At 35.2% G+C, this 26,617-nt stretch overlaps 1 protein-coding gene across 2 annotated transcripts in view; it reads right to left on the bottom strand.

The window, feature by feature from the left end:
- The window catches only part of IM (Alternative oxidase family protein), a 158,083-nt gene that overhangs the window by 107,927 nt on the left and 23,539 nt on the right, over positions 1-26,617 (bottom strand). Inside the window, exon 2 of one of the 2 annotated variants that reach the window (XM_089806972.1) lies at positions 23,298-23,436. The exons of the other annotated variant lie outside the window; for it this stretch is intronic. Coding sequence (XP_089663098.1) covers positions 23,298-23,436 — 139 coding nt within the window. The remainder of the gene's footprint in view (positions 1-23,297; positions 23,437-26,617) is intronic. 2 annotated transcript variants of the gene reach the window in all.

Raw genomic sequence — 26,617 nt, 5'->3', positions numbered from 1 at the left:
CGCATTGATACTTATGTGATCTATGTGAACTCGTGTGCAAAGTAACTTCTATGTATCTCAATTATTGTGTATTTAATATTAATTGACTAAATGACGCATGAAAAAATCTTTAAATCCTTAAAAATCTTTGAATTTATTGGGTTTTTCGATTTGTCAAGTTCGAACGTTGAATCGAAATCCGAGCCCGAAACCAACTTGTTGAGTCTGAGATGAGTCTGAGTCTTGCAACACTGATTTGAAGCATGTTATGAAAAAGTTGAGCCTTCATACATTTTATGGCAGTGGTAATACAACTGGTCGTGCTTGGATACATAGTTAGACACTTTCTTGACAAATGAACTCATGAAGGAAATAGAGGCTATTAAGTCTACTACTACGCACTTAGAGGGGGCAACATACAATTGGTGGAATTGTGGTCTTGTTTACTAAGTTGACTACTCGATTTGACAAGAAGGATGTTGAAGTCTTCTATAGAGAATTGGCACAACTAAAACAAAGTGGTTCGTTGGATTCCTTCATCAAAGAGTTTTGGAGGATCTCAATATGGTTCCAGATATGTCAAAGAAAAGGAAGGTAATTTGAATGAAAAATTCAAGGGGGTCGTAAAAGTTCTTAAGCCAAACAAATTACAAGATGCAATTAAAATGGCAATGTATTTAGATACTTCATCCACATTTTTTCAGCAGCCTAAAGGAAATTCCAAAATCTCTAAATCAAATCAGAAAATTGACGATCAGCCTAAATTATTTCTCCTAAAGTGGATTATGAGACAAGAAATGATCTAAGAATAAAGAAACTATATTTCACTTGTAAAGAACCGTGGACTCCCAAACATAGGTGCCAAGGAAAAGGGAGAGTATATTAGATTGAGGAAGCTTTAGAGGATGAGGAAGAACGGATTAAGGACAGAAAATGTGAGGAAATTGATAATGAGGAAGCTTCAGTGGGAAGAAATGGAAGTAGGATTGACCAGCCTAAAGTTACAATTGCTTCATTGTTAGTAGTACCTTTGTACTATCCTTTTTAATTAAAGAAGTACTTAAGGGGCAGCCAATCGTATTTTTTGGTAGACACTGTAGCTACATACAACTTTATTAGCGAACAGCTAGTTGCAAAGCATCAATTACACATTGAGAAATTCTTAGATTTCAAGGTGATAGTTGCTAGCAGAGGAATCTTGAGTTGCACCACAAAAACTCCTCAACCTAGTATTCAATTTGGGAGGTGCACATTGAATGGTATTTTCTCTGTGATCAAGCTAGGAAAACTTGATGTGGTTTTTGGCATGCAATGGCTTTAATCAATTGGTAGGTATACCTTGGATCATCTCAAAATGCAATTGGAGTTCTTACAAGATGGGAAAAAGGTAGTGTTGAAAACCTCATTAGATGGCAGGCCTAGTGCAATTTCAACACACCTAATGGAGACTAAGTTCACAAGTGCACCATTATGTCAGAATGAATAGATTGTTGCCTACTTGATTGAGAAATCAAAAATGAGAGAATAAATCCTAAGTTACCAGATTCTCTCCTAGACCTAGGGATTCCTGGTTCAATTCTCTCAAAAATCTAGTCCTTGTCAGATTTTGTCAAAAGTCTGCCACAAAGACTGAATTTTGTTGGAAATTCTCTCAAAGGAACCCTGGCAGAATTTAGACGACTTCTGAGTGACTTTGGATTCCAGCATAGGAACTCGAGCAGAAATTTGGAGAATTTGGTCAAAAAACACCTTTAGTTTACTTTTTAAAAAAGTTTTCAATGGCAAATTAGACTCAATTACTAATCATATTTAATTTGAAGTAAATGCTACTTGAGAAGAATCGGGATGAATAAAAGTGTCACACATCTATTATGGAATGTATGTAATACACTTTAATTTGTGCATATAGGCTAACATGTATAAAAAACTATGGATTGAAACAAATCTAAAGAGACCTTCAATGTGGTTATATCTGGATCCAAAGCCTGCTTTCTTGGCTTTTCATCCAGTCTGATCCAAAGCTACTTTCTTTGAATCATCGAGTATCACAGTTAATCTGTGGAGCTTACAATATGGCACAATCACAACATTGACCTTAAACAGGCCTAAAGCATTACTTTTTGTACTTCTAATTTGCAACAGCAGAATGATGATGATTTGCTTGATGGTTTTTAATATTTGATCCTGATGGCTGATTATTAAAGTTGACATTATATTTGAAGTAGACATGTGATATATGACAGTCCACTATTAAGAGTGGGAGGATGGAGTACTACCTCTTGTTTTAGATGACATGAGTGAGATGTAGGATTCAAATTGTAGTTTGGACAGAGTGAAGTAGCAAAATCATGATGGTACAAGTCCAATAGTTGTGAAGATCAGTCATTGCAATAACAAAGGTGGAACGTATCGGCTTGATTGCATTGTGAGGAGTATATATAATTTCTCTTTTATCCCACAAGTTGATGAGTCAAACATGTTTATAATGAAAAATAAGAAGAGACTAAATGATTGGTATAAAGAGGTTTATATTCATCCTGGTATGAGATGAGCTCATCATCAGAAAGATGATGCGCAGCTTGCAGGATTTTCAGTTTACATTTTCTGAATGTTTATAATGCTGATTTTAAAATAGGATTTGATCTTGAGTTTAGCTGATCCAAGTTGTGCAAGGACGCTATTTGCAGATTTATTTGGAATACCAGTATGAGTATGCAGATCCATGATTGCTTGAGGACAAGCAATCTTTAAGGAGGGAGGCATTTAATGTCACCTTTATGGGGCATTTAAAATTGGTTAAATAATTAAATTTAAGTTGTCAAAATATAATGACACTCAATATAAGTATTTGACAGAGCAACTGAAGTGACTTATTTTGCCAGCCAGAATTATAAAATAAAGGTCAATTTTAAAATTAAAAGACAATGAAATGGAAGGCAAAGAGACAAGCTGTAGAAGCCACAAGTTTCTTAGAGATTGCTATGAAAATTTATAAAGGGGATTATTCAGGATATTCAAATGATTTAGTGAAGTTTGATCAAATTTGTTGATGTTTCAATATTAACAAAACTTTCTGGAGAAGGAAATATTCAAAAGTTTGATAGAGGAGCTAGACGGAAAGCTGGTTCTTCTGGGAGTGGATTCGAGACGGAAATCACATTTGTGCTTTAATTGTGGTCTCATCTCGAAATTAATCTGAAGAATATTTGCAAGGCAATACATCACAATGAATGGAAAACTATAACCTCAACCAGTTAATATTATCAACACCTTGTGAAATTGATTTATTATTTTCTTACCCATCATGCTCGCAGGTGTAATGTATTGTATAAACTGCTAGTGTTTCCAACCATACCCACACAGATCCTGTCAGTTATCAAGCATGAGTTCCACAATTGCTGGCTGCAGGAAGAGTTGGCGTATAAGTTACCATGTAATGCATTACTAAGGGTTGATTATTGGTTCAAATGTGGCTAGTATGGCTCACAACTACTGCAAATAAGTACGTCTACTGTGTACTGGAAAGTGGCGAAGATTGGAACTGCGATTCTAGTTTTCTGTTGTTCTCAAACATAAAGGTCATTGCTTTGGAGTAGGCATGGTCATCACAGCAAACCAAAAAGCATTGAGGCTGCTCATTGAGGTTAGAACTGAAGCATTGGTTCTTCTGTATTCTGAATTTTAATAACAACGGACAAATAATTGAAACAGTTTGAATAAACTTGACATGCAAATGTAAATTGATTTGAGGTTCCATTCAATTGGATGTGTTTGACAAAATGTCAGCCTGATGCACATTAGAGTTTGGTTAGAGTTTACATCTTCGTATCAGTCCCTGAGTTTTACATGAATACATTGGAAATCAATACCATGTATCTTGCAATGACAATGTTTACCAAAACTAAGGCCAAATTCTGGAATTGTTATCTCTGCATACAATAAAATATCAATAGAAAGCAAGTCATCTAGTAATCTGGATAAAAAAGTCGGGCAATATTACATTGGAAATCTTATATTATGTGATAACAGGCTTCCAGACTTTTGTTTTGACAAAGTAGAGCAACAAAAGCATGATGAGTACGAGTCCAATAGATGTGAACATCAATCTTTGTAAAAAGAAGGTGGTACTTATCAGCTTGATTGCATTGTGAGGAGTTCATATCATTCATCTTTTGGCCCACAAGTTGATGACTTGAAAATGTTTGTGACGACTAATAAGAAAACATTGAATCATTAGTATAAACTTTAAATAGGGCTATACTTCATGATATAAAATGTATTCTCCTTCAGAGAGAGGATTTGCAACCCATAGCATTTTCAATTTACATTTTCCAGATGGTTGTTATTGTGTGTATAAAAAGTGTCACACTTCTATAAACCATTATTCTTTAGAATACCCATGAAAGAGGGCATCTCAAGAAGCGGCTTATAGCTCTCTATCTATGGCGTGCAAAGGCTATGAGATGGTGGCTCTCAAATAAACCAAACTATGCAACCCTTGCAAGGTGCACCATAGAACGAGAGATTTAGAGATGGCAGCAAGAATGCTAGCATCCAAGAATCTAGAATAAATGTAATGCAACTGAGAGCTAAATGAGAGAAAGTAGAATGCAAGCTAAACTAGAAAGTAAGTATTACAACCCCTATTTAGACTAGATGATTTAAGCTATAAGAATGGAGAGAAACTAGAATGAATGAGAAGCATTAAGAATGAAGAATAAAAGATAGAAGAAGATGAGCTCCACGAGTATGAGATCTTCAATCCTACAACATAACATTAGTAAAAGAGTGGAGTTGTGAAGTGAGGAGAGAGCTCTCCCTTTTAAAGAGAAAAGGACAATAGAGATCATAAGGCAAAATGCATGTGATCAAGGGTGGAGTTTGAAAATGAGAGTGATCCATGTGCACAAGCATTTCCACCAATCATGATGAAGAGTTGACTTTTGTCCCCTATGTGGGATAAAAATTTCTTTTCTTTTATTTTTAAATAAGGGAAATGCTTTTGTGTGTGCAACTTAGTATAAGAGATGAGTGGGGAATTTTATTGAATTAAAAGGGGGGCATGTTCTTTTAATTAAATATGAACTTAGGATAAAGTGGTCAAACTATAGGATAAAATCAAATAAATGGATTTTTGGAGATTTGGTCAACGATAAGCATTAGATAAATTATGCAAAAATGCTAGAAAGGGGTTGCATAGTCTAGATAACTATTTTTGGGTGATTACATTTGCCCCTCTTTGACTAATGTGTATCGGTCTAGGAACACATTACGTCAAAGACTGAAGAAGCCAAAATGATAGAGAGATTTAACTCAGGAGAACAAAGCACAGAGAGATGGCAGATCTTGAATGCACAGTCTATTTAGCAGCAATACTGAACATTTGGAGAGAGAAGAGACAATATTAGTACCCGAGATGAGCACTGATATGTCGAGAAAAGAATACAGATAGATCGAGAGAAAATAGCTAGTTATAGCAGACAGCAATTTGCAACAATGATAGAATATTCCTACCCCCTTGGGATTGAAATCAAAATGAGATAGAGGAGATGCAGAAATAAGCTAGATTTGATCAAATCAAAAATAATAATAGTTCATGATGATAGATAAGAGATTAAGACCAAAGAGTGACCACTAAGCAATGAAGATATGGCCCACTCTGACTAAGTTTGACCAAGAAAGATAAAGCATAAGAATTAGGTCAAAGAAAGAAAAAAGATGAAATGAGATAAAATAGAAATGAAAGCGAAGAGTGGAAGAGAGTAGAAATGATGAAGAAATGAAGAAATGATGATTGCCCTAAGCCTCAATAGGTCAGCCAACTATAGAGAAGAAGGAAGAAATTTTGACTAGCAAGATGAACCCGAATTTGGATTTCGATCCGGAAAATAGATCCAGGATGTCATGATTAGAAAAGATAGGTCAAAAGCATAGATGAGATGGTAAGATAGAAAAGAAGTGAGAAATAGGAAAGAAAAGATAAGATAAGATCGAGAAGAGGCAAGAGAAGGATGAATGCAATTAGCTGACACGTCCATGAAAATAAAGAAGAGAGCTCTCTCAACATGCAAAATGCAAAACTAAACTAGAATGGACCCTAGAATGCAAGCTAGTATGAAAAGGTGCAATTGCAAGGGTTACATAAGTAGGTCCTAGTTTTTATCATCGAGCCTTATTAGGGACATTGGAAGTTCATACAATCATCACTAGCATAAGCTATGAGGATATGAATATGATCTATATCGAATAAAAATGTGGGAATCCAATCTATGTATCAAAGACATATAGGTCAAGATGACTATGCAATCAGATTCCCTAAGTTTAGTATAACAAGATTACACCTGTATCAAGGCATAAGCGACATGATAACCCCTAAGTACAGTCTTGCAAAAATAGACAAGGATGATACATTGTAAATCAAAGTATCAAGTAGGACAAGCATGAATGCACTAAAAACCTTAGACTAACAAAGTATACCCACAAGAAGAAAACAAGTAAAACATGCCCCATGCCCCCAGTCTTCTAGTCCATGACATCCTCGAAAGACTATTAGGGAGGGAACACTAAGCAAAGAAATTGTCATAAACAACACACAAAGATGGTAAAGTTCATCATAGCTCAGCGAGTTTTACTGTTTAAGTGCGTCTAAATGTCACATGGTCATTTCTTCAAGATTTGAATTTGATAGTGAGAAATATCGTAGCACCCTAGACTGTAGGTAAACTATCCGAAAAGTGTTGAGAAACACTTGATGTCAAGGGAAGGTGTTAAGAAACATTGTTAGAGAAGTTGCCAAAGAAACACCAACACACAAGGAGACCCTGATAGGCGAAACAATTTGTGCTCCCTAGACCTAGTCAAGAGTCGATTCCAAGCTAGACAAGGAAAAGCAAGATGAATGGTGTATGAGCGCAAAGCAAGATAGAGATAGACATAAGTGCAAGGGTCTCAAGTAGCGTATGTTTCCAGGTTTTCACCACTTGGTAGCATTTTTTTAGGACTTTTTATGATTTTTTGTATTCTTGAGAGATTTGATTTTTGTTTGCGATACATCAAAGCACCTATTGCTAGGTTTCCACTAAGATGATCATTTTTTTAAGACTTCCTATTTTTTAGGATTTTTTCAGCATCATATATGATTTTTTTTTTTTTAAATTAAAATGATTTAGAGATTACTAATTCTCAAGCAAAATCACATAAATTGTCCCAATGTTTAGCAAAGTGTAGAATATGGAGCAGCAAGCTAGTGGATAAGCAAAGATGGATAGGCAAGGAATATGAAGCGAGTGAAAGTGATCCTCAAGGACTGGCTCCTCGAGAGTACCCAAGCTAGGGAAAGATAGCCATATGAAGCAGGTTTTGGATAAGTAATGGAAGCAATGAGAAAGATAGCATATAGGATAAGAAATGAAGCTAATAAGAGAGGTAGCATATAAAAGCGTGTAATCTAAAGAGTAGGATGCCAAGAGACCTATGAGAACCATTTTTTAATTTGTGTGATCAAGACCAAGAGGTTAATTGGATAGGATAGCAATGGGATAGAGCAATAGGAATGAAGCTTCATATAAAGGTTATGAATGAATGAGCAAGCACAATAGGGAAGCTGATGAGCAAGATAGCCAATATGCAAGGATAGCTCAACATTGTCAAGATCAAAGAGGAAGAGGGAATAGATGGATGACGGAAGAATTATGCATGACGCTTGTTTACTAGGTTTTCATCATGGTATTTATTCAAGGTGCCACAAGAAGTGGTTTTCACCATAGAACAGATTTATTTCTCTTTACTTTTGCTACCAAGGTGGCACAAAAAGTGGTTTTCACCAAGGCACAATTTTTTATTTTTTATTTTTTCCCTTTCTGAAAGATTTCAATCCTTTTTTAGTTTGGACAGTGCTCCTATTAGACGGATAAGTCGTGATAAGGAAAGACCATAGGAAGTCATGCTCAAAGATGTTGACAAGGTAATGGAAAGGAGATGATAGTAGGAAGAGTATATGGAAGATAAGAATTCATGCCGTGGAAAGCTAGAAATAGTATGGATAGAACATAAGTGTAGTCTTGAAAGGATTGCATTAGGGTAGGTGAATAAGTGGGCAAGATCAACATCGACACACACCTTGAAGGCTTTGAAATGATGAGTAATCATGGAGGAAATAGCCTTAAATTTTGATAAATGATGTGGTAGAGTAATTTTGGAGGAAGATGGAGTGGAAGGCTTCAAGATATTTTGAGGAATATGTTTAAAAGAAGATGAAGTGGAAGCCTTTGGAAGCTTGAATGTCAACTTTGATTTATGTTCAATATTCAAGTCTTCAAAGAGAGACTTGGGAATCCATATAGCTTTAGATTTTTCTTTTTTCTTTGGATGCTTTAAGCGCATTTCTTCAATGATGGATTTAGGAACCCATATTTTCTTTGATCTAGCTCTTTGGGTAGTAGACCTTTGTGGTCTCTTGAATGTTTTTTTCTTTCTTAGCATTCACATGTTGATTAGATGGGACATAGTGGTCTTCATTTTCCAATGGATGTTTATTCTCGCTTCCAAAAGACCTGGGATTTGTGGATGAATAAGGATGATATAATTGGTTTAGATGGATAGATGAATGAAGATTTGTCAAGGATGAGTGTCTTTGTTGATCTTGAGGTATGATAGGAGAGCTAAGAACAGAAAATGTAGGAGATAAAGGAGCATATGGCCTCAATATGGAAGGAAGGTTCGAAGGTTCTAGCTTAGATGGATAGGGACCAAGGATAGACTTAGGAGATGCAAACGAATAGTGGATAGGGATATCAGCATATTTAGAGTGAGCAACGTGATCAAGGCCATCAATAGACTCATGAGTATCTTTGATAGGAACAATGCCTTTGAGAGGACCATTTGAAGCTTGAGCAATGTTTTGAAGTGGATAAGGAGAAGTATTACAAGAGGGGATACTTTGATCTAGACATATTTCTTTAGATAGCAGAGGCATAGAACTTTTCTCATGATTTTCAGTTAGCTCAATGGAGATAGTGGAAGTAGTGTCTTCATCATATTTAGGAGGCTTGAGAGACATAGGACATGGAAATGTGACATCTTGAAGGATATGAAAGGGTGCTTGATCTTGATCTTTAGCTTTTTGAGAGTCCTCTTGACACAGAGTCACTTCTAAAGACAAGGGAGAATATGAGGTTTGCATGATAGGCTCTTGAAGAGGTGATGAAGGACTAGTTGAAGCAGGCATAGTAGGCATAGCATTGCATGGAGGTTGAGGATCTTTAGCCTTAGTAGCATTGAAAAGGTTTACAGCCAAGTGAAGGTTAGCTTGAGTTTCTTTTAGAGGTATCCTTTGAGAGTATGCATAATCCATATGAAAAGCATTAGGTTCTTTATTTGATGGAGTCATGTTGGAAAGCTTTGAATTTTTGGGAGATGCAGAAGTGTTGGAAGAAGTAGAGATATCAAGGAAGCCATCACTAGACATAGGTTCGTCAACATGATCTTGCTTAAGAGAAATATCCTTACCAGGTTCGTCAACATGATCTTGCTTAAGAGAAATATCCTTACCACGTGAGTTATTAGAGGTATCAACAATCCCATCATCAATAAGATGTTGGATTTTGGGTTTCAACTCAATGCAATCTGAAGTACTATGCTCATTATGTTGATGATAAGCACCATATATCCAAGAATGGGTTTCCATATGAGCTAGACTTAGGAAATGTGATGATCTTAGTGCCAAGAAGTGTTTGCAAAATGTCATCATAAGAATATTCCAAGGGAGTAAAAGTCCTCTCAAAAGTATGCCTAGGATATTCTTGTTGTTTCTCAAGTGAATAGCATGCATCCATGTCTTCATCATATTGGTCAAAGATAGGTTTATCATGAAATTTTGGCATAGGCTCAAAGTAGATATCATTTGCTTACTCTCTAAAGAGGTCTTTGGATCTAGAAGGTGAAGACAATTGAAGTCCTAGAGTGCAATACGCAGACCTAGAAGAAGAGGATGACAAAGAAGTGGACTTGCATGTAAAGGCCTTAAGGAAGATTCATGTAATGATGCAATATGTTCCTCTATCATTTTCTCAAATTTAGAGTGCATTCCCATTATGTGCTTAGTGAGATGAAGGTAAATAGGATCATTTGTCTCTTCTAGCTCTTTATATTGAAACTCTTTAGCGGCATGGGGGAGCTCATGATCATCTAGACTTGGTTGAGGTTTGGTAGCAAAAGGTTTGAATGCCATAGTGGTAGATAGATAATCAAGCATGAAGGAGACTAGAGGAAGCTAATAAGGTGACACAAAATAACTTTATGTCCAAACTAAAGAGTCAAGAGTGTCCACTTGCCAAGAGAGATAATAATGAAAGAGTGACTTGTCAAGAAAAGTGTCCAAGCAGCTTACGACACTAGTGACTCAAGTCAAGAGCTGGGCAAGAAGCCCAAATAGCTAAGTAGATAAAGCAAGATAGATGACAAGTGAGCAACATTCCCAATCAAAGAGTGTAGTCAAGAGATCAAGGTAACCATTTCAGAAAAAGAGTTAACTAGCAAGTAGACATAGACCATGAAGATAGAAAGACCAAGAGCACTAAGACCAAAGAGCCACTTTAAGCATGTTCAAGCACTAGAGACATAGCAAACCAAAGTCAAATGATGAGACCCCCCTTAGCAAGCAACACAAGTAAATGTTTGCACGTGATGTTTTAAGTTGACAAAGTTTGATAATAGTTGATAGCATAGCAAATTTTTCAAGCAAGGTAGTGATACATGGAGTAGTCTTCAAACAATCAAGCAAGGGACAAAGCAACCTTGCATGATACAAGCATATGTGAGGTCTCAAAAGAAATCCCTAGAACTATCATCATGTGTATGTTCAAAAGATTTTCACAGGTCTTTTCACATGCGAAGACACATTCCAAGCAAAACTACCTAAGGTCATAGTTCATTACTCAACAACTTGGCCCACACTTGATGCCCCCTCGCCGCACACAAAGTGGTCTCCCACAATAGATGTTGGCTTTGTCATGGAAATGCCAAAGGGACACAAATGGTAAGTGTAAAATCTTGAGGTGATTCGGGTAATCCATTAGGATCGATCCTTGCACCAAAATGTTGAGCGAAAAAAAAGGGTAGCTTTTAATCCTATATTGTTTAGAAGGGGCTTCGGTTCATAGCACTCCTCTTGCTCCCAACATGGGACTCCTTACCTTGTGGCAAGTAACAGACCTCGTGGCCACAAGAGTACCTCAAGCATTCTAATCTAATGATTTCCTCATGGTCCCAATCCCACAAGTACTTCCACTAGATGAAGACAAGTACCATGTCTACCAAAGCTTTGTGTACGTGATAGCCTTAAGTTTATAGTGGGTTGGAAGAGCCAGCTTCACTTGTCCCCACTTAGGTTGTTCCTCTTGATCTCTCAAGAGTAGGCCCACTAAAGGATTCTAAACTACAAAAATTGGATCAACTTTTGGAGGTCAAGATTTCTGATTCACCGCAAGGGTGAAGAGAATACTCTCCTATTCCAATCGTTTCTCCCAAACACACCAAGAAGCTCAATTAACGCACTTACTTTCAAAATCCAAAGGTAGGTCAATATTTTTGATTCACCAAATGGGTGAAGAGTATACTTTCCTACCACCAAGAGATCCCAATTGCAAATTTTATGTGCCTATGAAATATGAACAACTAGTAATATTGCTGCACACAAAAATAAGGGAAATAAAGCACATTTGTTTGTTTGTTTATTTGCTTTGGGCAGCCCTACAAACGAGTGTAAGTAGCCCTTTTAGCAAGCAAGGTCTTTGACATGAGTTCTTTTTAGCAATGAAATAAGAAACTCCCTACAAAACAACCAAGTTTAGGGCATAATAACCAAGTAAGACCTGCAGCACAAAGTGGTTAGTTGCCTCAAAAATCCAAGTTATCCTCCAACCAAGTGTATGCAAAGAAATTGCAAGCTAATCACAAAATTCTTTTTTACTCTTTGCTTTTGACTCAATCAACAAGATCTGATTTGTTTGCTATGATTTCAGATTCAAAAATAGAAATTTAAAAAAGAGACCTATGCTAAAAATCAGAGAGCTTTCCAAAAATGAAAGAAATTTAGCACTATCTCTTCATTTGTGCCCTAGGGACTCATTTTGTCAAAACAAACCAGATTTTTCAACTCGAGTTACTGAGCTCTAATACAACCTCTAAATTCAAAACACAAAGAACAAACCCCCTGTAGAATTTAGAAAGATTTCCAAAAATGTAATTTTTCCCAAAACATTCGCTGATTTGCGTGCAAAAATGACATTTGATGAAAAACAAAGAAAAATTCATAACAAATGCAAGTCAACTCATAAATCTCTGAAATTTGGACTAAGCCATTTACAATGCATCGCCAACCTGCACAAAAAAATTCAAAACCGAACTCAAAGCGATTTAGGAGATATGATCAAATCTTTAAAAATCTAGGGTTTTGGCCTTCAAACCAATCTGCACAAGGGTTAGCCTTAAAACCAAAGTGAGAACCCTACAAAACCACTTGATTAGATCAAATATGCTACTGTAAAAAATCAGGAATGAGAAATAAAACTAAAATGAAAGCAAATGGAGCTAGAAACTTGATTCAAGCCCCACGGTGGGCGCCAAAAATGTGTGCACAAAAAGTGTCACACTTCTATAAACCATTATTCTTGAGAATACCCATGAAAGAGGGCATCTCAAGAGGCAACTTATAGCTCTCTATCTATGACGTGCAAAGGCTATGAGATGGTGGCCAAATGAACCAAACTATGCAACCCTTGCAAGGTGCATCATAGAACAAGAGATTCAAAGATGGGAGCAAGAATGCTAGCATCCAAGAATCTAGAATGAATATACTGCAAATGATAGCTAAATGAGAGAAAGTGGAATGCAAGCTAAACTAGAAAGCAAGTATTACAACCCCTATTTAGACTAGATGGTTTAAGCTATAAGAATGGAGAGAAACTAGAATGAATGAGAAGCATGAAGAATGAAGAATAAAAGATAGAAGAAGATACTCTCCACAAGTATGAGATCTTCAATCCTGCAACATAACGTTAGTAAAAGAGTGGAGTTGTGAAGTGAGGAGAGAGCTCTCTCTTTTTAAGAGAACTGGACGATAGAGATCATGAAGCAAGATGCATGTGATCAAGGATGGAGTTTGAAAGTGGAAGTAATCCATGTGTACAAGCATTTCCACCAATCATGATAAAGAGTTGACTTTTGTCCCCCATCTGGGACAAAAATATCTTTTCTTTTATTTTTAAATAAGAGAAATGTTTTTGTCTATGCAACTTAGGATAAGAAATGAGTGGGGAATTTTATTTAATTAAAAGGGGACATGTTATTTTAATTAAATATGAACTTAGGATAAAGTGGGCAAACTATAGGATAAAATCAAATAAATGGGTTTTTTGAGATTTGAACAAGGATAAGCATTAGATAAATTATGCAAAAATGCTAGAATGGGGGCTCATAGTCTAGATGACCATTTTTGGGTGATTGCAATTATGATGGTTTATAGAGTTGTGATACTAAAAATGAGTTGAAGTCTTCAAGTGATTGAAGTGATAGTTCTCCAAATTGGCCTTAGCATTCAAGGATCTTTTTCATTAATAAGTTGCATCTGAGCAGATTGCTTTGCAATGTGGCAAGTTTTGATTTTGAGTTTAGTTGTATTGGAATATGCAATGGAGCTATTTGCAGATTTATTTGGGATCCTAGTATTGGTATGCAGATTCATGATTGTCTAAGGACAAAGAATCTCTAAGGAGGGAGGATTGTAATGTCCCTTTGTTCAAATACATTGACAACTTAATTGTTTAATAGAGCAATTAAAGTGACTTTTTATGTCAACCTGAATTATTAAATAAATGTCACTTTATTTCAAATTAAATGATAAGAAAATGGAATGCCAAGAGACAAGTTGATGGAATGGAAAGAATTTGCTGGAGAAGGCTAAAAGTACAAGACTATTATTCAAAATATGCTTTGTTATGCTTGGTCTATTATCTCCTTTTGGAGATTTTGGGAGCTTCTAGCTTTGAGTTTAAAACCTGAGGATGAAAACCTTCAAGATTTCTTGGTGGATTGGACAAAAACCCAATTCATTTGTCTAGTGGATGTTTAGAGGAAAAATGGAAGCGTTTTAGTATGATCTAGGCCTCCACTTTACTAGCTAAAGCATTCAAAGATATGTGTAGAGAACTGGAGAATCTCCAAATATGATCCCTTTTTGAATCCCAATTAGGTTAGGAAGGCCCAAAAGGAAGAGATGTCAATACTGAATTTGAACTGTAAAAAGAAATACGATATAAAAAAAATACTGTTAGGCCGGTGTATGATAATGTATATGGAAAATTGAACTAATTGATTAAGTAATGTAGATCGCAATCAGCCCAATTAAGATACAGAATTATGCCAAAATTATGAGTTGAAATGAAAGATAGAAGACTCGCCTTGAAATGTGTAGAGGAAGTTGTGTTTTAGTTCTGAAAAGAGTGTATCCAGATTTGTAATTGAAAATCTGACTAGGGATCCTTTAAGAAAATGAAAAACCAAGAAAAACCAATAAACTAGTTTTTTGGCCAAGAAGCAAAGAACAAGTCGACTTGGTGGTATTGTTCCACAACGATTCCTCGCGGGGCACTATAACAAGGTCGACCTAGATTGGAAAGATTTCGGAGAGTTAATTCCAAATCTACAATCACAATTTCACTATCCTGCTCCTGCACATAATACAAAGGTTTTTGTTGTTTGGTGGATGAGGGCTTGCCTTGGTCAAGCTCTAAATTGAGGAACCAACCTTAAATTGAGAAACATAATGTATGTAACTAAAACAAGATAAATGTAAGTATTCACCTCGCTTGTAAAAACCCTTGTCAATAAGGATTTTTCCTTGTTGGATGTTGCATATGTTGAATTATGAATGTAAATGTAGGATATCTCCACAAGTTGTAATGGATCTACCATAACCACACCATGGAGCCATGGATGTAAATGTGCATCAATGAAGAAGATGATGAATGTCTCAACATAGATCTCCTCCCTTGATGGCCAACAACATGCTAAATCTTGAAGAGAAAATGCTCACAAAGTATCTTTCAATGCTTAACGAAAACTCCTTTGCTAGAATGTTTGAATGCTTGAATGCCTTGATTGCAAAGTGTGAGTGTAGCTTGCATGAAATTGTAGGATGCAAAATGAAGCCTCCAAGCCTCCTTATTTACTAGTTTTCGAGCGAGAAAACAATACAAGCCAACTAGAGAGCGAGAGTTAACAATTTGGAACCTCAAGACCTTTCGAGCTTCATGCCCTGCAATCACTAGGGAAAAGGTCTCTTCTAGACTAGGTAGACCTAGGTCGACTTGTTCTAGGTCGACCTATCCTAGGGAAGGGAAAGGGCAGGCCTCAAAAAGCTTGGGAGGAATGCAGAAAGATTCGGGAAAAGGTGGAAGAAAATAGGAGAGGGAGGGCATCAAGCACAAATCCATCCATGGTCTAGGAAGTCACAAAACAAGTGCTAAAAGGTCTTATAAGATGAGTGCGTCTGTTTTAAGATGGTACAGTAGATTATCAATGAAATTCGCAACTAACCTAATTTGTTAAGTATTTCATTTAAAGACAAACTTGCAATGACATAGCTATTTCATATTTGATTCAGAAAATAAGGTTGTAATGATATATCTATTTGATGGGAATATTTATATTTAATTTTAGATCTCTATTTTAGTCTAATATTATATGATTTTCAAAATAATTAGTTCGATGAATAGAAATCAGTTTGCATGAAAATTGTTCGTTTAAAATTATGTGGTACACATAGAAATATTCGAAGCAAATACCCGTAGGGTGTAATGTACCCAACCGCATACACCTAAATTTCCATTGTACGTCACATACCATTGTGATGTACCCAAGGGAAGTACTCGAGGATAAAGTACCTAAGATATGTATCTAAGGGCAATGTACTTGAGGGAAGTACTCGAGGGAAATACACAAGAGAAGTACCCGAGAGCAAAGTACTTGAGGCAAGTACTCGAGAGGAATACCCGAGGGATGTACCTAAAGGCAAAGTACATGAGGGAAATTTTGGAGGGCAAAGTACCCGAGGAAATCTCCCAAAGGAAGTAAGGAAAAGTCCCCCCAGGAAGTACCCAAGGGAAGCACCGGAGGGAAAATGCCTAAGGGAAAAGTACCTTCAACACCTTTAGCCCTCAATCAACTGTACACAACACCCTTCGACACACTTTCAAACATTTCGTACAATAATGTTACTTCCGCTGAAGGATTCAACCGTTGATAATTCCTCTATCAAAAGACTATTGCAGATACAAGAATACACAAAGTATACGCCAACAACATTGAATTGCCAAGAACGAGATATTTGTATTTATATTTCCACAAAATAGAGATAGATCCAACAATGAAGTATAAATGGAAAAATCTGAAGTGATATCTCCAACAGCAGACTAGGGTGAGGAATTGTTCCCATCGAAACTACAAATACAAAAAAGGGAGGATCTTCAACCTTTGAAACTGCATACAAACCACCTCCAACTTTCAGCCTATGGAAATACAAAGAAGACTCAAATACAATCCATGATGATTTACAATGTCTAGCCATCACCTTATAAAGGCCTCAAAGAAGCATCTAGAGATTTACAATAGGTTACAACAAACCTAATTTTATAAATTTATTATTTTAGTTTTATTAATTTATTAATTTGTGCCCCTCCCCTATTTATTAATTTAATTAATTAATTAAAGGTCCACTAAATTAGTTAATTTAATTAAAGCCATTTGATTAAAAATTTGGGGACATCACAAATCCTCACTGCCCAAAGATTGCTTGTCCTCAAGCAATTCATCATCAAACAATCCATTCACTGGGAAGCTCTAGGATCCCAAACCATGTGCAGATGTTGGAAGCAGTATCCATTAAAATCTCTCTGCTCCTTCAAGATCACAAGCACGAGTAAACCACCAACAAGATTCGTTGCCCCAATTTGATATAAACATTGCCATGTTGAGAGTCACCCAGTTCTCAAAGAAGCCAATCATAAAACACAATGGTGCTTTGATCCAAAGCCTTCAAGCCATCATGCTCATCAATCTCTTCAAGCATCTCATAGTTCAAGAAAAACTTGCTGCTACTATGAGGATGCCCCTCACACGGAGAGATTGCAGTCATGCATGCTTCATGCACAACCAAAGGATAAACTCCGTATTGAACCAACTATAGTTGCTCCTCATCAGTAGCATTTCCATAATGTTAATCAACCACTGGTGGAGCCTACTCATTTGATCACTGATAGAACCCAAATTTTAATTAAGTTGATCATAGAGTGTTGGTTTGACGAAATTTATGCAATGTTCACTCTTTTGGAAATATGGATGTGTTATATTTAAAGGGACAGTTGTTGACACATTCTTGTCTGAATCCTCCTGCAAATGCAGTGTAGGCATGACTTCATTCATAGGGCTCATAGAGCTAAGTACCTCATTGTTGATCACTCGACTGAGATTGATGTTGCAAGTCCTATTACCGTCGAAGGATGAGTACCTCAAACTCAGGTCTATGTAATCCTTGAGGAATATGTTTGTCTTCCTTCCACCATCAATCCAATCCTTTTTTATTTTTCTAACGACTCAGCCCAATCCATTTTTAAGCATTCCACAGGCTAGTAAGAATTTAACTCTGATTGTATTGTACCCAACCACACGGTACATAAATTTCCACCGCACATTATATACCATTGTGATGTACCAGAAGGCAAAGTACTCAAGGGCAAATACCCAAGGGAATTACTTGAGGGAAGGACCCATGGGCAAAGTACTCGAGGGAAGTTGCTAAGCACAACGTACTCAAAGGAAGTACCAATAGAAACACTTGATGGAAGTACCCAAGGGAAAAGTACTTGAGGGAAGTACTCAAGGGAAACACTTGAGGGAAAAGTACCCAAGGGAAGTTCCCGAGGCTCAAAGGAAACACCTGAGGGAAATACCCCAGGGAAAAGTACTTGAGGGAAAAAGAACTTGAGGAAAACAAAACCTGAGGGAAGTACTCGTGGGAGAAGTAGTTGCAGACCAAGTACCTGAGGGAAAGCACCCAAGGGAAAATGCCCGAGGCAAAAGTACCTTCGACACTTTCAACCCTCAATCAATGGTACTCGACACCCTTCAAGACACTTCCAAACATTTTGTATGATAATGTTACTTCCACAGAAGGATCCAATACTAGATAAATCCTTCATCATAAGATTATTGCAGATATAGGAATGAATCAACACAAAGTATACCTCCAACAATTTAAATGGCCATATGGTAGAGATAGATCCAGCAATGAAGTAAGAAGTGAAATATCTAAAGCAATATCTCCAACGACAGACTATGGTGAGGAGTTATTGCCACCAAAACTGTGAATACATAATAGAGAGGATCTTCCACCTCTGAAACTGCATACAAACCACCTTCATGCTATAACCTCTGGAAATACAAAAAAGAGTTCAGATACAATCCATGATGATCAACAATGCCCAGCCATCTCCTTATAAAGACCTCGAAGGAGCATCTAGAGATTTGCAATAGGTCACAACGGACCTTATTTTATTAATTTATTAATTCCCCACCTCCCCTCTATTTATTAACTAAATCAATCTATGTTCCCCGAGTTTCCAAGACAAGGACAGCAGGGGACGGCAGGACGGGTTTCTAGGACGGCAAAAAAAATTGCCAATTTTGGGGGCGAGGGTGGATGGCAAATGGGGACAGCTATATAAATATAGAGAAAATATGAAATATATAAGGAAATTTGCATATATACATTACATTCATCTAAAGACAAGGATAAACCATACCATTTAAACATCATAGAACCTTAACATACAGCATTTCAATGATCAAACCCAATGCTCAATATGCTATAATGCATTCATAATTTGGAATTATTGTCAATTTCCATGTAATATTAAAATAATAACACAAAAATTTGAAATACACCCAAGAACATAATTTAGAATTTATTTTCAATAAAAACAAGAACAATAACCCACCTTCCAAATTGAAACACACTACTATCATTTAATTCTGAAACTACACTTCCAATTCATTGTAAGTGGACTGATATTAATACAAAAAGGTCCTCTATATAGTTATGATCATGATATAGGTTTGTTACAATAAGATGGTATCTTGATGCAAATTCCAATATTCACCATATCTTTCACAAAGGACCCATATCAACCCAAGACCAACCAAGCACTTATGTATTGCCTGAAAATGGCATAAGGAAGCATGTTCTAGGCCTACAATGCACTTTTAGACTTTCCCAGCACCATGCAAACAATCTGCTATATAATTTTCAGCATGTAACGTGACTATATCAGCAATATTAATTCCATGATTCTTAACATAATGTTGTCAAATACTAATCAGAAAGCCCTAAATAGCAGGAATTAAGTACCCACTAGCAATAAGCATGCTAGGGAAAACTTTGAAGGAGGGGCCAACTTTAAAATTAAAACAAAAAATGTTTTAAAAAAATAAAATATTTTATAAATGCTGATGTTTTCTATAAAATTGGGATGCCCATCCATCCTGGGGACTTCCTAGGTGTTCCCAATCATCCCTAGGACGTATGGATGCCCCTATAAAAAAATTCCAAAGTCCTCAAGTTTCCAAGACGTTTCCTAAGAATTTTTAGAAAAGGGGGACGGAGTGGGGACCTAGTCATCCGTAAGTCCTCAAAATGTTTTCGATACAGGGACAGGGGTTTTTAGGCCAAGGGCACATCCCCAAGTAACACAAAAATCAATTAATTAAAGGTCCCTTATAATGTTATTTAAATTTTGGGACCACTTAATTAGTTAATTTGAGTAAGCCATTTTATTAATAATTTGGGTATACCACATAGGAGAATATTATAGTCATTTACAGAAGAAATTGTAGGTCAAGGCTTGTTTGGTGCCATTTTGAAGAATCTTAACTGTTTTTCACAAAGATTTTTCCACACAACCTTTGTTTTGCCATGTGTTTTGGCCCAACAAAAGCTTGTTTTCAGTTGATTTTTGGCACAATTTGGTTCATGTCTTGTTTCACAACACTGTGGAGAGGATCATTGATTTTTCTAGAACTTTTTTAGAAAAACAAAATGAAATCCTTTTTTCCATAACTATGTGAGGTTCGAAATGTAAAGGGTTTTTCTAAACATTTCAAAGTTTTCTTGGGCAAATTATTTTTTTACACATGAGGATCTTTTCAATACCTATGCAAAGTGTCATTTTTTGTGATTTTTTATTAAATCATGGTCACCGAGAATTTTAGCAAGGACATCTAGGTTTTTATTGATTTAATCTAAAAATTGTGGTGATGAATTTTTTATTTTTGCATGATTTTTTCACCAAAAAAATGTGCATTTATTCTTTATTGAATTTTCAAGGTTTTCTGATTTTTATTTCCACAAAATAAAATATTTTATAAATGCTGACGTGTCCTATAAAATTGGGATGCCCATCCGTCCTAGGGACTTCCTAGGTGTTCCCAATCATCCCCGGGACGTATGGATGTCCCTATAAAAATTTTCCAAAGTCCCCAAGTTTCCAAGACGTTTCCTAAGAATTTTTAGAAAAGGGGGACGGAGTGGGGATCTAGTCATCCCTAAGTCCTCAAAATGTTTCCAATATAGGGACAGGGGTTTTTAGGCCAGGGGCGCACCCCAAGTAACACAAAAATCAATTTATTAAAGGTCCCTTATAATGTTATTTAAATTTTGGGACCACTTAATTAGTTGACCATTTTATTAATAATTTGGGTATACCACATAGGGGAATATTATAGTCATTTACAGAAGAAATTGTAGGTCAAGGTTTGTTTGGTGCCATTTTGAAGAATCTTAATTGTTTTTCACAAAGATTTTTCCACACAACCTTTGTTTTGCCATGTGTTTTGGCCCAACAAAAGCTTGTTTTCGGTTGATTTTTGGCGCAATCTGGTTCATGTCTTGTTTCACAACACTGTGGAGAGGGTCGTTGATTTTTCTAGAGCTTTTTTAGAAAAACAAAATGAAATCCTTTTTTCCGTAACTATGTGAGGTTTCAAATGTAAAGGGTTTTTCTAAGCATTTCAAAGTTTTCTTGGGCAAATTATTTTTTTACACGAGGATCTTTTCAATACCGTGTGCAAAGTGTCATTTTTTGTGATTTTTTATTAAATCATGGTCACCGAGAATTTTAGCAAGGACATCTAGGTTTTTATTGATTTAATCTAAAAATTGTGGTGATCAGTTTTTTATTTTTGCATGATTTTTTCACCAAAAAAAGTGCATTTGTTCTTTATTGAATTTTCAAGGTTTTCTGATTTTTATTTCCACAAAATAGAATATTTTATAAATGCTGATGTTGTCTATAAAATCGGGACGCCCATCCATCTTGGGGACTTCCTAGGTGTTCCCAATCATCCTCAGGACGTATGGATTTCCCTATAAAAATTTTCCAAAGTCCCCAAGTTTCCAAGACGTTTCCTAAGAATTTTTAGAAAAGGGGGACGGAGTGGGGACCTAGTCGTCCCTAAGTCCTCAAAAAAGTTTCCAATATAGGGGCAGGGGTTTTTAGGCCAGGTGCGCGTCCCCAAGTAACACAAAAATCAATTAATTAAAGGTCCCTTATAATGTTATTTAAATTTTGGGACTACTTAATTAGTTGATTTGAGTAAGCCATTTTATTAATAATTTGGGTATACCACATAGGGGAATATTATAGTCATTTACAGAAGAAATTGTAGGTCAAGGTTTGTTTAGTGCCATTTTGAAGAATCTTAATTGTTTTTCACAAAGATTTTTCAACACAACCTTCATTTTGCCATGTGTTTTGGCCGAACAAAAGCTTTTTTTCGGATGATTTTTGGCGCAATCTGGTTCATGTCTTGTTTCACAACACTGTGAAGAGGGTTGTTGATTTTTCTAAAGCTTTTTTAGAAAAACAAAATGAAATCCTTTTTTCCGTAACTATGTGAGGTTCCAAATGTAAAGGGTTTTTCTAAGCATTCCAAAGTTTTCTTGGGTAAATTATTTTTTTACACATGAGGATCTTTTCAATACCGTGTGCAAAGTGTCATTTTTTGTGATTTTTTATTAAATCATGGTCACCGAGAATTTTAGCAACGACATCTAGGTTTTTATTGATTTAATCTAATAATTGTGGTGATGAGTTTTTTATTTTTGCATGATTTTTTCACCAAGAAAATGTGCATTTGTTCTTTATTGAATTTTCAAGGTTTTCTGATTTTTATTTCCACAAAACATCATGACAGAGATTTCTATGATTTTTTCCATAAAAATGATGCAGGGTTTTATAAAATTTTGTTGTTGTTTTGTGGGTTTTCTGATTTTTATTTCGGTTTCCATAAAAATTCATTAAGAGATTTGTATGATTTGTCCCAAAAATCAGAGTCTTTTGATGTTGTTTTGTAAACTTTTACCATTTTTCCACAAAAAATGAAGGTGTGTGATTTCTTCATCGCATTGAGGTTTGATGATTTTTCCACAAAAAAATGTGGTTTTGATTTTTTGTCGATTGTTTGAATAAAAATTGAAGCTTTTTATATTGATCTCTTTGTCTTTGGATAAAGCAAGGGATGCCTTTGTTACCAAACACCATGTTGGAAGGATTGTCGTTGACGGATTATGGTAATCTTGGTCATATCCACAAGTTTTATAGGATGGGGAAGGTTCTCGGGAGTTCATGGTTGAAGTTGGCATTCTGACCTAGATATAAGCAATCTAACTAACATTCAATGGTAGAAATAAGTTAGTCTTCCTAATCTTTTAATCTAATTTCATAGGCTGTATTTTACGGTAGATTCCTCTTCATATCTTCTAAATTCTCCATGTTTCATTAATCCATTTAGAAAATTTGTCCATTCTTTTCATTTTCATACAAAGTGCTAAACCCTCTACATCACTCTTCTATCACAATTATGAAATATGACTGCAACTAACAGAGCCCTCTCTGCTAAGAGAATAATGAAACAGTTGTCAAATAGAATAAAGGAGCGTTTAACTCATCATTTGGCTTGACGAGGACACACATTTTAGGTATAGAACATATAGATGAGAGCTCTTTTTTTTAAATGTCATGGTATTAACAATTCTTTCAAATTATTGCTATAAATCAATTTTGAAATATATTTAGATTACAGTAATTTTTCATGAGCTAATCAAACTCAAAATAATATAAATTTCATATCTTTTACATTTTACAGTACAATAATGATAAGTCTGCAATCAAAAAAAGCATTAAAATCATTTAGTCAAAAGTACATACTGTCAAAGCTATATTGAATGTTCGCTCAAATTTAATGGCTGTTGTTTCAAGTACTCCGGGTGGATTACCAACATTGTTGCTCTGATATTCCTTCCCATCTCCTTTATGCATTAATGTAGCTTTGATGGGCATTGACATCCTGTCAATATGGATAAGACCAGGTAAAGAGATATTAGATTGATGACTTTATGACTATAGCTCCTTTTTGCATAAAAGTAGATTTGATAGGTACATCTTGCCAAAAAGGATAATGACTAGTGCAAAAACAATAGCTAAAAGAACTAGGTGATAATAGAGAATTATAACTCTAGTATGCTATTTTAATCTACATCCATATTATACTCTTAGCCCTAATGGATTGCTATTTATAAACTATAGGTTTAGATGATGATTATTAATACAATATGAAAACTAAAATATGCAGTATACATTCTTTTATCACACATCAAATCTGCCTAATATTACTAGGGGCAAAAGATGGGATGATGTCCCATGAATGGTGCGTACCATAAAGATTAAAAGAATTATAACTCTAGATTCTATTTCACTCAAAATTCATTTCATAGTATCATACCTATTTCACTCAAAATTCATTTCATAGTATCATACCTTGCCCTAATAGATTTCTATAATTATAAAAAAAAAGTTTAAGATGATGTGGCTATTAGCGTAAGATAAAGTCACATGCATTACACAGGCAGCTATCACACAAAATGTCTCCCTATATTGCCTTGGGAACCATAAAAATGAACAATAATACTTTATTGCAATTTATAAAATGTTGTGTAATATTACTAAGGATAAAAGATCATGGAGATGACATACGAATATTGTGCATCACAAAGCAACAATAATAATACACCATGATGATAGACTGCGAGAAGCTGAAGAGATTCCTGAAAGTGGGGCATGATACCATGTTCGTTTTCGAGATGAAGGATGGCTATGACTGGTGCAGAACTGTGGATAACTATGCTGTTTTTGAAGACACCATCAAAAAGCTGAATAAAGAATCAAAAAGAAGAAGAATGCTTCTTATGAGAAAATTCTCATGCGTGATCAGATCCAGAATAGAATGAGCGTTGTTTGGATGGAGGGCCCTCGATGATGGACAACTTGGGCTCAGTCATACACTGACCTCTTGCATCAGTTGTTCATAGTATCTTTTTTGACTATTTTATTTTGTTACTCTTAATGTAATTGTTTACTCATACTCTTTTGGTGTGAGGCTTAGCCTCCCATTTTCATTGTAAATTGCTTTTTTTGAGCTCTCTGTAATTAATATAAAAATAATAATATTTTTTTAAGTGATTAATGTAATATCTCCCTTTAGCCCTGAGATAATTACATAATCAATTAAATAATAAAATGATTATTTGATTATCTATAGTAAATTATTTAATAAATAGATATAAGTATTTCATTATAGTGTATATAAATAAAATAATTAAATAATTACTAATTTCTTATTGACTAATTAATCACTAAAAGATATAATCAATAAATATATATATATATATAGACTAATAATCAACTATTCACTAACTCAAATTAATCAAACTCTATATATATTGATCAAACCATATACTAAATCCAGGAAACTATATGTTGATTCCTAAAACTATGTAGTAATATTCCTAACTAACTTCTAAAACAGTATGACCAATTATAGCTTATATCCTATAAGTACAAACCACCACCGAATAAAAAAACACATCAAAGGATGTAAATAGAAGATACAAAAAAGGAAACAAAAATTATTTTAGAGACCCCAATCGGGTGGAAAATAAAATAGATATCACATTGATTTTACGTGGGCAAATAAAGGGATATAGCATACGATGGAAAAAGAATTGGAAATAACCACCATTACAACATACTTGCATTATTATTGTTACATGAAAGAAATATAGCAAATGCATGCCAAACATTAGAAAGATAGAAAGGGATTGATATGAAAAGAAGCAGCAAATCAAAGGGAGATTTGGAAGAAAATAAAGAGGTAAGGTTATAGGTGGCTATTCCATTAGAATTTTCATGCATATATAAATGCCTTAATCAAGGGTGGAGAAATGATATAAAATTAAGAGGAAAAGTTAAAGTTAACCACCAAAGATAACTAATATGTGAAAAAGAAAGTGGCAGCAATAAAATAAAGGAAGTAATTTCTTAAGAGGATTGCATAGAGATTTAATAAAATAATAAGTAAATAATAACTGCACCTTTTTGTTAATAGGGAGGAACATATGCATAAGTGAATAAGTAAAGGAGCTAAAATACATCAACACAAATTTATAATAAAGAGAACAAATGTGACTTTTCATTCATGTTAAAATATATTGTTAATGAATATAATAAATATACATTAAAATCATTGGTCAAAGCATACATTTTAAGGGAAATAAGTAGTAGTATAAAGGATGTAAAATATAAGATATAATGAATATATTAATCACTTTTAGTATAATATATCAAAGGGATTAAGTATATTGAGTAAAGTTAATTAAGAGGCAATTACGACTCATACAAAATGAAGAATTTTACCAAGTAATTAATGTTCAAATTATCACTTGGTGATACCTTCTTTCAAGACTATTCCCTACAATTGCATTATAAGAATTTAAATTCAAAAGGGGTTATTACAGTTGTATCAGAGCATGATCTTGCCAACCTATAGGGTGAATAAGAGTATAAACATTCCAATTAATAAAAAGATCAAACTATTGAATACAAGTGATTTATTGTCAAGATGAGAGAGGCAAAGTAAATCTCCTTGACATAGGTAGATCCCAAGATGGGTAAGGACATGAGTTCCAATGCCTTGAGGAAAGATTCCAAGAGGGGAGAGGACATGGTTTCCAATGCTTTGATGAAAGAGTCCAAGATGGGTAAGAACATGATTCCAAAGTCCTTGAGGAAAAGAGTCCAAGATGGGTACGAACATGCAGTCCCAATACCTTTAAGGAGCCTACTCGTAGATGAGTATCTAGCGCCCTACGACAATGAGATTTTGCATACTCAAAAGAGGTCATGTAAGAAGCTAAAATGGCTAAGAGAAATCCTGCAACTACTGATTTTAATGCATACTAATAATCCTCAAAGAGACCATCAACTACAACAAAAATATCTTGAAACTATGAAGATTAATCATACCACATATTTTGAATATAAAATTATCAATCAAAATATGCTCGGACTCAATTGGGAAACTCACCTATCCTAACATAAGAAAATCTATCTTTCAACCATCATGAATGAATAAATCATGCAAGGTTGAATCACTCACAAAATGCACATATCAATTTATCATGTAACTCTTG

This window comes from Cupressus sempervirens, chromosome 10, assembly GCF_028749045.1.
Source record: "Cupressus sempervirens isolate cs-2001-9-10 chromosome 10, ASM2874904v1, whole genome shotgun sequence".
NCBI classification, from domain to species: Eukaryota; Viridiplantae; Streptophyta; class Pinopsida; order Cupressales; family Cupressaceae; genus Cupressus; species Cupressus sempervirens.
This window is presented reverse-complemented; position numbering and strand designations above follow the sequence as displayed.